The sequence below is a fragment of the Pteropus medius genome, unplaced genomic scaffold, assembly GCF_902729225.1.
Source record: "Pteropus medius unplaced genomic scaffold, Ma_sr-lr_union100, whole genome shotgun sequence".
In the NCBI taxonomy this organism is placed as follows: Eukaryota; Metazoa; Chordata; class Mammalia; order Chiroptera; family Pteropodidae; genus Pteropus; species Pteropus medius.
In genome coordinates, this window is record NW_024342467.1 from 15312572 (window position 1) to 15328398 (window position 15827).

General features: G+C 41.6%; 1 protein-coding gene and 1 pseudogene across 4 annotated transcripts in view; both read left to right on the top strand.

The window, feature by feature from the left end:
• Positions 1-15827, top strand: part of CREB5 (cAMP responsive element binding protein 5) — a 379921-nt gene that overhangs the window by 281889 nt on the left and 82205 nt on the right. For all 4 annotated transcript variants that reach the window (XM_039862624.1, XM_039862622.1, XM_039862623.1 and 1 more), the window contains 2 exons: positions 1092-1218; positions 4871-4981. In XM_039862624.1, coding sequence (XP_039718558.1) covers positions 1092-1218; positions 4871-4981 — 238 coding nt within the window. The remainder of the gene's footprint in view (positions 1-1091; positions 1219-4870; positions 4982-15827) is intronic.
• LOC120602566 (uncharacterized) lies at positions 8528-8646 on the top strand (annotated as a pseudogene).

Sequence of the window (15827 nt, forward strand, 5' to 3'; positions counted from 1 at the left end):
TATGTTAGAAAATGCATTAATTTTGGAAGCACTAATTTCTATCATGGCATTCAGGATTAGATAGTTTATCATACAAATTCAGGAGTCCCGAGGCGTGTTTGTTTGTTTTGTTTTATTTGCTTGTTGTTAAGTCTTTAACTTAATGGTTTGACATTTATATAGCTCCCCAGAGCAAAAGCATCAGGAGGTTGAGAATTTAGCCAAGGAGGTCACTTGTTTGCCATTTTTAATAAACACGAATCACTCCCTTTTCCCCTCAGCCCCTCATTCCTTGGCTCATTAAATCAATTGAAGGCCCTTAAAATTTTTTTTTTCTGGCAAATTGAAGCAAAAGCTCAAACCGTGTACTCCCCCAAGGAACGCATACTGACCCAAGTCCTGCAGGTCAGGCCAAAACCGGTTTCTGTCCGACAGCCTAACACCTTAAGTCATTATGAATGAGGGACTGGAAAGGGGGCTGAGCACCGGGCTCGCTGGAGAAAGACCCACTACGAGGCCGTGAGCCCAATCCGGCTGCTTTCGTTTGTGTGCTGGCTTTGGTTCTCTTCCACTCACAGTGGAGAACAGAGAAAAAGTCAAAATAGATTTCTGTTGAGTTTGTGAATGAAGTTGGCTCTGCAGATCCAGAATAGTGAAAGCGTACCCAGAGCAAAGCCCGGAGGGCTTCCAGGCAGAGGTGTAGGGGAGTGAGGATAAAACACATGTGTACAGATCTCGGGCTCTAAGATCCTCCAGAGGGCAGAGACTTCCCGGTAAACACAGGATTCCGCCACCAAGTCTCTTTCCTAAATTGTGGGGGTTGTAGGAGGTTCACCAGCTTGTTGTCTGTTGGACATCAGTTAGATAACAGAGGTCAGGAAATGAAGTGGCATTTGATGTATTAGCTAGGAAGCAGCAAAGGAAGCCAGGCTTGCGTTTTATTTGTTATTATTTCCCTAATATCCTCAATTACATGGTTCCCATCAGAGGATCTGCTCTGTTGGCCTGCAATGGTGGTGTCCTGGCTGGTTTTGGACACGGGGAAACAGGCAGTGAATCCCCTGCCCACGGAATCAGGAATCATATTTTCTTTTTCCTTTTTTTCCCCCCAGGCCTGTCCCAGGCTCTCTATCTTCTCTGCTACATCTCCACAACAGACAGAGACAGCCCATGCCAGCCTCCATGCCCGGGACCCTGCCCAACCCTACAATGCCAGGATCTTCCGCCGTCTTGATGCCAGTAAGTGCTTCTCACTTCCGCTGGGTCTTGCCCCATTTGAACGAGTAAAGGAAAAGCTGACTGGGAAGAAAATGGCTTCTTCTGGATGGAGAGTTGAGCTGTGTGCCAATTGGCTGTGAGTGCCTAGTTGTCCGTCCCTAGGCATCTTGCTGGCTTTCCTGTCCTTCAGTAATTCCCTTGTGAGGTGTGAGCCCATCTTCCTACTTGCGACGAGTAAATTTGCCACGTCCAGGGAATGGAATTTGTTAGGAACACAGAGTTTTATGACCATTCCAAAGTCTACAGTTTGGGCTATTTACAGAGTGTCCTTAAATTGACAGTGAGCGATCTAGCCAGGACTCACAGTAATAATAATAACAATAACAGTGGCACCTAATAGCTCTAACGTGTATTCGTGTGCCAGTCTCAGGGACAAAGGTAGGACACTTGGGGCCCAGACAAAAGGTGTGTGGCACCGGTTCCCACCACATTACTTCACCGTCCAACTTGACCTCCTGTCGATGCTTCAGAATGGAAACGAAGGACCAGGTGCACGGCACAGAGCAAGCGCAGATGAAAGGTGGAGGTCGCTGCGTCCACAGGCTCCCAGCCCCACATCAGTGCTGCCGACGTGGCCACGACAATAGCGTCGGTCCAGAGCAGTGATTCTTAACGAGGGGCGATTTTGTATCCGAGGGGATATTTGGCAATATCTGGAGACACTGTTGCTTGTCACATCTGAGGTGGGGTGGGGGATGCAACTGGCATCGAGTGAGTAGAGGCCAGGGATGCAGTGACATATTCTACAATGCGCAGGACAGCCCCCACGGCAAAGAATTATTGTGCCCAGATTGTCAATAGTGCTGTGGTGGGGAAACCAAGGTCTCGAGTGACATGAATGTAACTCATGAGAATCAATAGAAAATCTCTGCCAAGCGTATCCTAAGAGTTCTAGGCCTTAGAAATCTGGGCCTTTTCTTTCTCATTATCAAGTCACTAACTCCTGCTCTATAATTTTGGCATCGCCAGCAGGGTTTTCCTCTAGTTTCTGCCCCAGGAAACCATGGTTCCCTGGGTGTAAAAGATGACCATATGTTCTTAGTTGAAGATGAGATTCCTAACCAATTTGTAGTGCATGCGCTCATGCCACACATTTCACAAAGCCTTGGGTCCAAAACAAAATGATGTATTTGTTTATTCATTCATTTACTCATCTACTCACTTTACACACTTTCATTGAGCGCCTTCCATGGGCCAAGTACTGTGCTGGATGCTGGGATGAGGTGAAGAACAAGACAGACGTTGCCTTTAAGGATTTCGCTGGGTTGTGATATCCCACCTTGAAACTCAAATGTTTAAATACTTCGGTTATATGAACACTCATTTATTATTGTAAAAGCCGCAGAGAACGGTCGACCTTTTAGCTCCTCTTTTCCAGTTTGTTTCAAGGGAGAAGAAGCAGCTCAAAGAAATGTGAACTCCTTTGCCCGATGTTTGATCTACAGTGCTAAACGTTGCTTAGTGCTCAGCAAAGCCACATGACCCCTTATTTCGTCATCTCTTCAGAGCCACGCTCACGGTACCGAGCCTTATTAGTACAAAGCGCCAAACAGTTGTTTTGAAGAGGCTCTTGCTGACTCCTCTGCTCATTTCGATGCAAAGATGCCTTTTTTTTTTTTTTTTAGATTGGAAAATCATCCTGTTTTCAATATTCTGTTTAATTTGTGAGTCACGGGGTAGAAGTAGTCACGGACTGTAATTTTTCTGAAAAGTGGGAAGCACGGCCGACTGTGGATCCAGAGGCTGCAAGCAGGCTACCTGTGCTTCTCTGTAGAGCATGATGGCTTGTCATTTAGAATCTCCGGACAGTCATTTGTACTTTTGAACAATCCTCCTTCAGAAAACTGAAAGCAAAAGCTTACTTGGACTTGATTTCCCTTTAGGAGAAAGTCAGCAGTTGGAAAAAAGGATCAGTTGCTACTACGAGTCTCCTGTCCCCCAGCCTCTGGGAGTGGGAGGGATAAGGAGTAAACAAGTTTTAGAGCAATCTTCGTGACTTAAGAAGGAAAGTACACGAATGCAGTTAATGGCACTGAACGGCACACTCGAAAATAATTAAAAGAGTAAATTTTATATTATGTCTATTTTACCACGATTTAAAAAAATAATTTTAAAAATTAGAGTTCTTAGGCTGGGTGGAGATTTTGGGGGATATGAGCATGAATATTTTACTTTACTGAGTTAATAAAGCCTCAAAAGATTTTGCTGGAGTGCTCTAGAAATTTCGTTTTTTAAACAGCTCCTTTGAAACAGTTTCCCGAATCTACACTGCTAGACAACTGAGAAACTGATTGAAGCCAGGGTAAGGCTGATGGTGCTTCTCAGTGACAGAGAGAGGCCTCCAATTATTTGAGCAGCATCTCTGCTAATCCACACATTGTGTCATGATTACAACTCACCCCTGGGCTGGGCTCAGAGGTAATTGCACTCATAGAATCTCAACAATGGCAGAGATCTTAAAGGGTCATTTAGTGCAACTGTCACTCTCAATTCCTGTCTGTGAGATTTCAGTGGGTGATAAGGAATTCTGTTTTTTTTTTCAAGACTACCTAGACTAACTCTGAGCAGAAACCTGGTTCACTAAAATTTCCGACCATTGTTTTCATTTCCACCCTATTTGGCAAATGGAAAAACTCTTGCATCGAAGGATCTATTTTTCCCCCCGAGGAAAGTCTGATTATTTTCTGTATGATTTCAATGTTAAGTATACTTGCTTTATTTTGGCTCTTTGAAAAGTGCTCATTTTCTACTCCACAGAAAATATTAATCAGACACACCCTTCCATGACCAAAATAGAGATTTTGCTAGATTTACTTTTTAACAGGGACACCCTCGAGACAAAAATGCTTTGCAGAACTCAGTGCAGGTATTTGAATGATATTAATTCTAGACGAAATGGCCGGCCAGCAGGACAATGTGAGAGCAGTTGATCACGTGTTGTACAGTATCCTCAGCTACTTTCTTCACCTACCCAAAGGCCTGCTCCCGCTGTGAGTCCTAAAACTGCTGCTGGGTAGTCATGACTAGGTTAACAGAGTAGATGGTGGACATGAGCGAGAAGCAGAGGCTCAGATACCTGCGCTGAACCGTTTTGATTGTGTTTATGAGTAATAGTGATAGGAGGATCCACCAGCATTGCTTTTAAAATTAATTTTATTTTTCTTATTGCTAAACTGGTTTATGTTTCTGTATAAAATTTAGGGAGGGGGAAAAGCCATAACCTGAAATAGCCATTTGGTGTCTTACATTTCTTTCTAGCATCTTTCGATGCATATGTTATTTTTTCTAGTTATAGAAATAAGCATGATTCGTGGTAGTCGAAGTGCTTGCAAAAGTGGAAATATCCTATACTTTTGTTTGGGAATGATCTACACGACAGCGCCGTTCTCTTTGGCACGAAACATCTCCTGCAGAAGGTGCAGCTTTGGGTGGTTCTTTGATGTGGTTGGGTTCAAGGCTCAGGAGCACATTGCTCACCCTTCACCAAACCACAAGCTTCTCCAGAGTTATTCAAGAAATTCTAAAGGATCCATTTGGAAGAGAAATGCAGCTTTGTCCATGACCCAGACTGCCTTCCTCAGACCTCTGATTCTGTTGCTTTTCTTTCTCTTAGATGGAGAGACAAATGTCAGTGAACTCCAACCTCCTGGGAATGCAAGGTCCAAATCTCAGCAACCCCTGTGCTTCTCCCCAAGTCCAGCCAATGCATTCAGAAGCCAAAATGGTAAATAACAGTTCTAATCGTCCTTTTGTTATTTCATGACTTTTTTTGATTTGTACTCTGACTTCCAAATTTTGGTTAAGTCAGGTAGGCGGCTCTGTCTTTGTTTCGGTGAATAAGTCTTTCTGTGGAGAGGCGGTGCAGAGCTTGGCTCTTTCTTTGAAGATATTTGTTACTGGATTTCGGCGTAGATGATCACATGATGAGCATTGGGTGAGCACGTGGCCTTAACGAAAGGGACATTTAGAATTCGGGGGAGATCCGTATAAGCTGAGGTGTGGTACACCCAAGCATGCGTATATTTGCTCATAGCCTGAAATTAAAAATAATCCAGAGTTTCTCTTTTTCAAGGTGGCCACAATTTCAATGGCAGTCTTCCTGTCCCCACATCCATGAAAACATACAAGTGACCTTTAAGCACACATTATTATGGAAATGCTCTGCATTTTTTGTTATAGCTGTCAGATGTGACATTGATTGGAAAGGATTAGAGAACCTTGTTTTCTTGCGGGGTAACTGCAACTGTTACTGAAATACATGATTTTAGGTGACAACCTTCAGCGACTTATGTGCAGTAAGTTCAGTTTTTCCAATCATAGTGGTAGATTCATGCATTTATGTTCTACTGAATATTAATAAAAAGGAATGCGTGTACGACTTTGCAATAGAAAGCAAATTTCCTGGTTATATTTAGCGAAGCTGCTTGAAGCAGGTCATTCAATTTTTGTATCGTTAAATTCTAACGCTGCAATTAGTAGGGTATCCGATGACGACAAAAGTAAACTGCGGCAAAGGTTTTTAGCATCTGATACTCCCAGATAGCTTTTGCTGGAAGTTGGATATTTATTTGGTTTGTTGACTGACAGCGTTGGGGACTGTGTCTGATGGCCGGAGTGAGAATGTTTTTGACAGTTCTGAAAATTAGCCATCAAGACCCCGTGACTTCGTTTTCAATGGCGAGTTGGTTAGTTGTGAGTGTTTTTGTGTGTTTTTTGTTTTTTGTGGGGTTTTTTTTTTTTTTTTTGACGTCTGCTTTGGTCACTTTCTCTTGGAAACTTCACCCCTTTGACTTATACCTTCGTGACCCAAGGAAGCAACTGAACTCCCAGTGTTGGCTACCTTGGGCAAATAAAATCTGTGGTCAAGAGAGTTCTCTTTGCTGTGCCACAGTCCCTGTGATGTGCCAAATGGCACCAGCATCTTCAGCAAAGCTCATTAAATCTTTTTGGAATCGGCAAATATTTTTTCAACTCAAGCCCTGCAGAGCCAAACCAAATACTTGCTGGCAGAGTAAAGTTCAAACTGGCATCTGTTTTGGAGACCAGAGTAATGCCATTTACTTTTTTTTTTTTTAAAGAAAAATAAAAAATGAACTGTGAAGGTACTTAAGAAAAAAACAAAATTAAGTTATTCATGTGTTATGAATAAGTGTCTGGGTCTCGGCATCAGATGGTGCACCCCCAGCTGGATTATTTCTGAATCACCTTGTTTGGTTCAGGGTCTGTATCCCTTTTGAGAGACCTCCCAGACACACTTGAGGTAGATTCTGAAAGACAATTCCAAACCAAACTTCCCTGCCAATTGATTTTCACTGGGTTTTATGCTGCACTCGACTCAGAAGTGTCCTACCCTTCTTCTTGCTGGCAAAAAAAGGAAGATGTTTCTAAAGGGCATACGGGTTTATAATTATTTATATGTGTAAAATAAAAACATATGGTATGGCCAATTAATAGTGAATAATATCAGCTGGAGACAAAAGGAAATTGGTCTGTATTTTTAAAAATAGCGTTACCCCACAACGGTTTGTTGAGTTAAATTTACTGAGCAAGCACACTACTCTGCTGATTCATGTTCTAAGTGAATAAATATTTCCAGATCCATAATATCTGGGTGAATGAACTCTATGAGAGAGTTGGGCTTAGGGAACACAGCTATTCTCTGTACCCCAGGTTCTCACTCATACCTAATCTCATTATTACCAAGAAATTAACCCAAAGGGAAAAATGGGGTATCGGCCACTTATATTTTAGAAGACTAACATTTACTTAGTAGCTTGGAAAAGCGTTAAGTGGCTTTCACTACATTACTCAGCATCTCTCTGTTCTTATTCCGCTTGCATTATTTAACTGGAGAAATCAGTGCCTGCCGTCTCTTAACTGTACAGTATTTTCTAGCAGCTTTGGGTTGCTTAGATGAAAAGCTTTTATGAAATGCAAAATAGTGAAGAAAAAAAAATCTGTGATTTTAATGTCAGCCAGAGCCTCCCCAGATTTCTCAGAACTATGGGCTTTGTTGTTCTACGCCTAATTTTCTTCCTGTGTAAGGCTGGAATGGATTCCAGATTTCAACTAAGACTCTCGTTTCACTGTTTTCAAGGACTTTTCCAAGGGTCACACATGGGCTATTGTGATGAATGCACTCTGTGGGGTGTGTTCTCAGAGCACACAAGAAACCAGAGAGCTGCCAGGGAGGTGTCGCCTGCACCTCAACACTGCAGACCTATTCTGCTGGGGACAGTGGTGTCAGAGTGTCCACTTCACACTCCCTATTTGGCCACTGACAAAAGCTCTCATCTTGAATTTCTGGCGAAACTTGGAGGTCCTGAAGGTGGACAGAAGCTTTAGACAGGATCTCTTTAAATGCACAACTTTGTTAAAAGCTGTCTGACTAGCGATTGCTCAGTGGAATATATCCATTGTCCTTGCCCCAAATCGGTCCTTTCTCTTGTGGGAGAGAGCAAAATCTGTGTCCCCAGTAAGCTCTACGGTGCATTAATCTGGGACGTCCTAAATCGAGAAGCACGTGTGTTCTTCTTTTGACTTAATGTACATTAGTATCAAGCAGTGACTTTAGTGTACTGTGACCACATCTGTCCAAACTGGTTTTCTCATAATTCTGGCAACTTATAATTTAGTTTTGTGGATCATTTTTCTGAAGAATTAAGCCAACAGACATTTGACTTCACAGTGACACAGTGAATACATGCATGCCGGATGTCGTCTGAGGTCAGAGCAGACTTGAAGCCATGAGAGCCTCCCACCTTTCTAACCATCCAAAACAACAGGCTCTTCCTTCCAGGTTTCTGGGATCGCTGAGTATCTTCTGTGAAAGTGAGGCCACCTGGAAAGAATATTCACTGGATACCTGGTGAACAGTTTGAACATTCGAAGGAGAAAGAAGGGGGATGAGCGTAGAGAAATGGAAAAGGAGATGAAGAGGCAGAAGGGGTAGGGGAAGTACACATCACATTGGGACATATTTCCAGCCTCTGCTGCGTGCCAGCGATTCTGCAGTGATGTGGATATGGTGTCGTTAAAGTTATGTAGATTTGTGTTCATTTCTATTTGTGAGAATTATACCAAATTCTATCTAGCTTTGAAAGAGGCTTTGTTTGTTTATTTATTTATTTATTTATTTATTTATTTATTTATTTATTAGTAAACTCATACTAGGGTTGGAAGCTAAATAAGGAGTCAGGGGAACTTGTCTGTGTACCTATCTTATGTCTCATTAGTGATGAGGTGACTGTTACCATATTGAAACTGCCTAGTCTACAGCCATGCCACCCTGAACAAGCCCGATCCTGTCTGATCTCAGAAGCTTAGCAGGGTCAGGCCTGGTTAGTACTTGGATGGGAGACCACCTAGGAAGACCAGGTGCTGTAAGTATAAAAAATAAAAAAAAAAAATAAGAGATTATAAGCTGGCAAGGTCCTTGCAATCTGTGAGGTCAACCAAGGGTTGCCTCACCTAAAAAAAAATAAAAATAAAAATAAAAATAAAAAATAATAATTTTTTTTTTAAAAAAGAAACTGCCTAAAATTGAAGTGCGGCATATAAAAAACTACTCAGAGAGGAGTCTGGCCATTCTGCCCAAGTCTCACCTTAAGTTTAGACAGGATTAGTGAAGTGTTAGGAGTCCTGATACTAGGGAGAAGGTCTGTACAGCAGCTGTGACTTGGTTTCATCCTCAGGACAACACCGTGACATGAGTATTGTCCCCATTTTATAGCTGGGGCAACTGAGGTTCCAAGAGGTTAAAAATACTGGCCCAACGACACGTCACTTAGCAAAGGCTAACATCGCAGACTCCAGTGACAGAGCTTTCTCATCATGACATTTATCCTTTAGTTAAAAATATTATATACCTTCTAGATATCAGTAACCATCAGATTAAATCAAATTCTTCGGGGTTAGTTTATATGTACACACAAATGGGAGACAAAGATGGCAAGGATAGTGCCAACCTGAAGAGAACTTGGAAAAAGGCTGAGGAGCGAGTGGTCATATGGAACGTCTCTCTCGGTTTAACCAGAGCTCTGTGGCCTCACTGACTGGTCCGGCTTCTCTGCCTCTTTATCCAAACATAGTTTTTATATTGACATTTCTTTTTCACATGCGTTCTCCTCACTTGACTGATTAGAAACTCCTCGAAGATAATCCTTGCATTGTGTAAGCTCCGTGTACCGAGAAAGGCCCCACGAATGAGAACTGAATTTAACTGAGCTGCATTGAGTTGAATTAAAATTATGAGAAGGAACCAAACCCTAGCTGTGGAAATGGGGGTAGAGGATCGAGCGGGGAGGGGGCGAGAGTGAGGCTGAGAAGGAGAGGATAAAAGTAGATAAATGCTAAGCTAAGTCATCAGCTTGTAAAGAGTAGCTGACTACACTTGCTTTCTTTGAAAGCCAGCTAGAAACAGCATCCGTCATATTTTTACCTTGAGAGAAAAACGATATGTCTGTTCCTTAGAAAACAGAAGTTGGAATATCATTGCCCTCCCAGGAACTGAGAGCGATCAATACTAAATGCTGTTTCTTCCATGGTGATGGATGATAGGTGTTGTATTTTGGTCATCGACTGTCAATACTTTATCCACAGTTAGGTTTTCAGTTTATTGAATGTGTACATAAATATATGTATTGATGAATGAATGAAAGAAACAAAAAGATTGGAGAGGCGGGGCCTTTGAAGATGGGGCTACTTAGTAAAAATCTTCTCAAATTCCTCATTTTACAAGTGAGGACACCAAAACCTGGTAAAGACTTAAGGAGATCGAGCCATCATTTAAACATAAAGCTGGGCTCACTGCTCAGGCCGTCATTCTTCCACCTAAAATTCTGCAGTTTCCATCAGCTGTACTGATAATTTACTAACGGCACTTTTTTTCTTGACTCATGGTTTCCCCCTGGCAGATTGGCAGATGAGAACTGGGGTGGTATAGTGAGCAATCATGGTTAAATCTCCACTTTGTTTTGAATGTCAACCTGGGTGTGTTTGTGTTTGCCTTTCCCCTCCCTAATTATCTAGCCGGATAACTGTTTGCCTACGGTGCCCCTTGGCCACCCACTGTCCGACAGATAAATCACAGAGGAGCCTGGCTCCATATGGAGTTGCCTGGAAAGTTTAGACACATGAAAAGACAGTCTCCAGGTAATATCTCCCTGGCACTCTGGAGAAATGTAGTTCTTCGATTTGCCCATTTGCTTTAATCATCCCAGCTTCACTTCCTAAAAGTCTAGGAATAAGAAAGCGGTGAATGAGTAGGCTGTCAGCTTCCCAGAAGCTTTGTGGTGAGGCAGGAAATGCTGTTGACTTTAAAGAAGCTCTCATTAACTTTTGAATGGTGCCAGTAGCCATGTGTCCCTGTAACCAGTGATCAAAACACAACAATGGACTGAACCAAAGTGGCCACTCGTTTGAGAATTCTCCTACCTCACTGCTGTGAAATACCACTGTTCAATATGCAGATGAATGGGAATTATGTAAGATTTTTATGACAGCAACAGCAAAAATCTACACTCTCACTAATGCGTATGCTGGGTCTCATTTAAATGACAATTTGCCTTGTTAAAAACATGGTAGAAAATAGTAATTGATAACATTAATCAATCACTTGTGTACATGGCAGAAATTGCAATATACTCTCTTGCAATATATTATCTCATTTAATCCTCACAACACTCCAGTGAGGGAGATACTATTGTAATCTCATTTTACAAAGGAATAAGCCCAGAGGTTGGGTAGTTTGCGAAGAACATACAAGCTGGTCAAATGCGGTGCTGAGATGTGAACCTGGGCATTGGGCCCTTGATCCTGTATTATTTTGCCAGCAATGGGGATGATCATACTATGAGTTTATGTTCGTTGAGCACTTTCCAAATTGCAAAGCACTTCCAGATACACTGTCTCATTGAGGACTCATAGCAACCTGGTAGGGTCAACAGGAAAATATTACTATCCTTATTTTATAGACACAGAGAAGTTAAGGGACTTTTCTAGCATCATCCAGTGGTGTAACCAGGCCCTGAGCCCAAGTATTTGATTTTTGTACTGTTTCTACTATATCACGCTGTCTCTGGTGTCCCCGTGGTAAGCAGTTTCTTATAAAAATTAAAATCAGTGGTATAAAGACGAGGCTCACATGTATAGCCCAGGCCCAGCTGTGTATTAGTTTATGCCTCTTCGATTCTCTAGTCCTCATCGACTAAACACTGGAGAGAAGGCTGATTCATATTTCTGTCTGGCCAAGACAAGTGCCGAATTTGAGCTTAGCTATTATTATTGAAGAACTTAAGCAACAACACTTCTCTAAGAGCGAAGAGAAGCTTCAAGTCTTTCTGTTGGCTGGAGGTATAAGCTTCCATATACCATATACCATGGCCACTTTGCTCATTTAAACTGTAAAAAGTTTAACTTTTTAATAAAATGTGGATGATTAGATTATAAGATCATTGAAAGAGCTAGCAACCATCTGTTTATATTTCTACAGAATAGAATTCCTCCGGAATTTATGTTCCATGTGTGGCTCAAAACTCCAAATACGTAGGATTATACATTTGATTATATTTGTTTTGAAAACGAGAATTTGAGAGATTCTCAATTGTCTCTGAGTCACCAAATTCCAAAGTGGGAAAGAAGCCCAGGAATTATTTTAGCAAAATCCTTTTCTTTGTAAAACAAAGGCCTGAAGCTCAAGTTAATAACTTGTCCAAGGTCACATAACCAATTAGCAGAAGAAGGGGAATTAGAACGCAGATTCTGGGTTTTGGGTTTATAGAATGTCACTCTCCATGTGTTTGCTAGTCCGGAATTGACAGAGAAAGTCATCTGCTCGTTGCTTGGATAGCAAACTTTCTCCGGGGGGTGTTTCCTGAGCGTTTTCTGCGGGTTGGTTAGCAACGAGACAAAATAGCTGGGGTAGAAGAGGGTCAATCAGCTTTTTTCCCCCTTTTACATCAACTGTGAATTGAACCTAATCGTCAGATTTGCCTGCAGGAATGAGCCCCATTCTCTGTAATTCTTTCTGAGACTGGAGATCTTGACACGAGACACTAAGCTATTCTTATTCGTCATCTATTACACACTGAGTGTATTTCATCTCTTGGCACCTAGAACAAGCTGCATTAATTTTGCCTGCCACCAAGCAAGACTAAACTTCCCATGTCTCATCACTGTTTATTTTGGGGTTGCGTGGATCTTACTTGGGGTTTTGGAGATGTGTGTTGTGCCGGTGTGGAGTGGTGACCCAGCTCGCTGCTCACGCAGGACAAAGGAGTATTGATATGTCCCTTCCCATCACATCTCTTCTCTTGGCTCTCCCTGCTCCATCCTCATCAGCGGCTCCTCATACACACATTCAGACGCTCTCCTAGGACTCATTGTCTTCCCGGTTTTATTTCTTTCTCTTTCTGTCAGTATCCGCCCCTGTTTTGGTAACCATGGCAACAGGTGAAATACAATCCCAAAATTTGCTCGCTGCCTCTGTCATCCAGCCCAGCACGCGTATTGCCGTGTTTTGTTTTTGTGTTTGTGTAATGTTCCCAAGCCCGACGTCAGATGCGTTTGGGCAAGGACACCACACATAGCTTGGTTTGGGACATGCCCCTCAGACAGTTTTCGGGCACGTCTTCTTTGTGTATTTGTGTACGTGTGTGCGCGCGTGTTCCTGTCTGCTTTGGAACATTGTGAAAATAAGTTCAGCTTGTGTCGGAATAGCTAGGAAAAAAAAAAAAAGGAAATTTTACAAATCTAGTTACAGGGAAGTTCTGCTTTAGAGAGAGATATTTCGGTCTTTTTCTTGGAATTTATGTAGCTTACACTTTCCAAGATTTTTGCCAGCACAACTAATAATGAAAGTTTGCTTTTCACTTTGGGATGATGGCTCTGCCTTGATTTGGTTTTTCATGTGCGACATACCAAAAGTCTGTCAGAAAATTCATGTCTTGAGGGGGTGAAAAGTGGGACATTGGGGACAGATAGAGGAGGTAAAGTTTTCCTAAAGATTTGATATTTTTCTTGTCTTAAAAAATAAAAGGGAGAATCCAGTCTTCAAGTCTAAAACTAACAAAGAATATCTTTTCCCTTGTTATCCTCTTGAAATTACCTTTTTTTTATCCCCGTTAGTGTGAAAAGCTAGCAGTGATACTATGTGGTACTATGTGGTTGTTGTATTTGCCTTAGTAGGAATAAAATGAATCATTAGGTTCTCAGAATAGTTCCGTCCCAAACAATGAAAGTAAACATCGAGCATTTTTATTTCAAAACAGTATTTGCAGTCACCAGAACAGATGATGTGTTTAAGGAGGATGAGATCTTCGTGCAACCGTGGCCTTGGATCCTAGAGATTAAACGTGCAGCCAGAGAGGGGAGGCAGCAACCTGGTTTCCATAGAGAGCCAGGCTCTGAAGTGCAAGAGGAGTGAGAATTCCAGAGTTGGCAAGGGTTTCATTACACCCTTTCCTGGAACGTCCTCTTCCCCTTTGGCACCTCCTCACGGGAATGGCCCTTGTTTTCATGGTACTAGAGGCTTTAGTCCGGTCCTGTGTCCCTTCTAGCCACTTCATCTCCACACGTCATGGCCCCTCTCCGAAAGACCCTTCCTGGAGCCTGGCATCTTCCTGAGGGCTTCTTGCTCTCTCTGGCTGCCTTGCCTGTCCTATCCTGTTCCCTTTGCTTCCACAGACTACACTTAATTTATTTATTTTTTTTGCAAGATTCAGCTCAAATGTACCTTTCCTGTGAAGTCTTCTCAACCTCCTCAGTTATATCTTCTGCTAGGTTAGACTCCATTTGTACCTTATATATCTCTTCCTTGTAGAGCTTTATGACGTGTTATTGTCTATGTACCTGCCTCGCTGCCAACCTGTGAACCCCTTGCACACAGAGGTCAGTTCGATTCAGCTCCATGTCCCCAGGTTGGCATCTGTCCTGCACATTCTAGGTGCCTGGTAAATGTTTGTTGATAGAATGAAGGAAGGAAAGTCTGATAAACTAATTTAGATGGAGGTGTTACTGCGTCTTGATATGTAACCCTACACTAAGTTTTTTTTTTTAAAGGAACAGCAATAGGGTAGAACTCAACTCAGATGATTGATTTACCAATGGCAGAATTTCAAGACCCATGACAAGTAGGTGAGAGAGATATTTGAGCAGGTGAGAATCCTTCCCACGATTTTCCAGATCCCTACATCAGTGCCTGGGGGCTCTGTGCAGCCAAGTGCAGCTCTGCAGAGAAGCCCTTGCATGATGCTTCTGAACCTGCGGGGTGGCACCGCCTGAAGATGCGATAGCTTTATTTCAAGATGCTTTGATGCTTCAGTATTGAAATTCCTTGCTGCAGGCTCAAGACTTTAGCACTTTTTAAAAAAAATACACAAACTTAGGATTCTAATGTAGTTTGGGTCCAAAATTAGTCGACACTTGACCCTTGAACAATATGGCTTGGAGACACTGACCTCTGCATGCATTCGAAAATCAGCGTATAACTTAAGTCTGCACTCTCTGTACACAGATTCTACACTGCAATCCAAAATAGTATTTTTTTTTTTTTTAGGCGAGGCAACCCTTGGTTGACCTCACAGATTGCAAGGACCTTGTCAGCTTACTATCCCTTATTTTTTATTTTTTACACCTACAGCACCTGGTCTTCCTAGGTAGTCTCCCGTCCAAGTACTAACCAGGCCCAACCCTGCTTAGCTTCCGAGATCAGACGGGATCAATACTACCAAACTAGTATTTTCAGTCTGGGATTGGTTGAATCCATGGATGCAAAACCTGGAAATTTGGAGGGCTGACTGTATATTTATTGAAAAATATTGTCTGTAAAGGGACCCACGCAATTCAGGCTTGTGTTGCTTAAGGGTCAACTGTACAGCGGCAAACTTCGGGAGATATGTTAAAATGAAAGTATTCTTTGTCTTTTATTTCCTGTTCATATATGTAATACATAAAAATTGGGTTTATACTAAATATTCCGTTTATATCCTGCTTTTGAAAACTTTCACATGATATTATTCACATTTTCCCATATCATTAAATATCTTTTGAAAACACTTAAATAATTGAAAAGTTCATCCTATGGGTATCACATAAAAAAATTTAACTGTTTCCTATCTCTATTTATGGATTCTTAAATTTTCTCTACTAGGAATAACCTTTTAATTATAAAAATACTGATCTGAAATTAATTAAATCTTTGATTATTTCCTTAGGATAGATTCCCAGAATTAGAATTATCATGTCAAAAAACATTTTAAGGACTTTGTATATATACTGCCAAATTTCATAAAATTTATACTAATTTTCATTCGTACCTGTAATAAAGGGAGATATTGATCTTACAGCATTATCATTTGTAACAAAATCTTTGCCAGGTTTTGTTTCATTTGTTACCTTATGGGTAACGTTGCACATCTTTTTCTCTATTTTTTTGGCCACTTAACTTTCTTTTTTGATACATTTCTGTACTTTAAGGAAATTTTTCTTAATTGGGGTTAGAATCCAGGAAACAAATGATAACAGCAGGTTATCCTCCCTCTACAGAAATTTTTCAAATTCTTATTAATTAG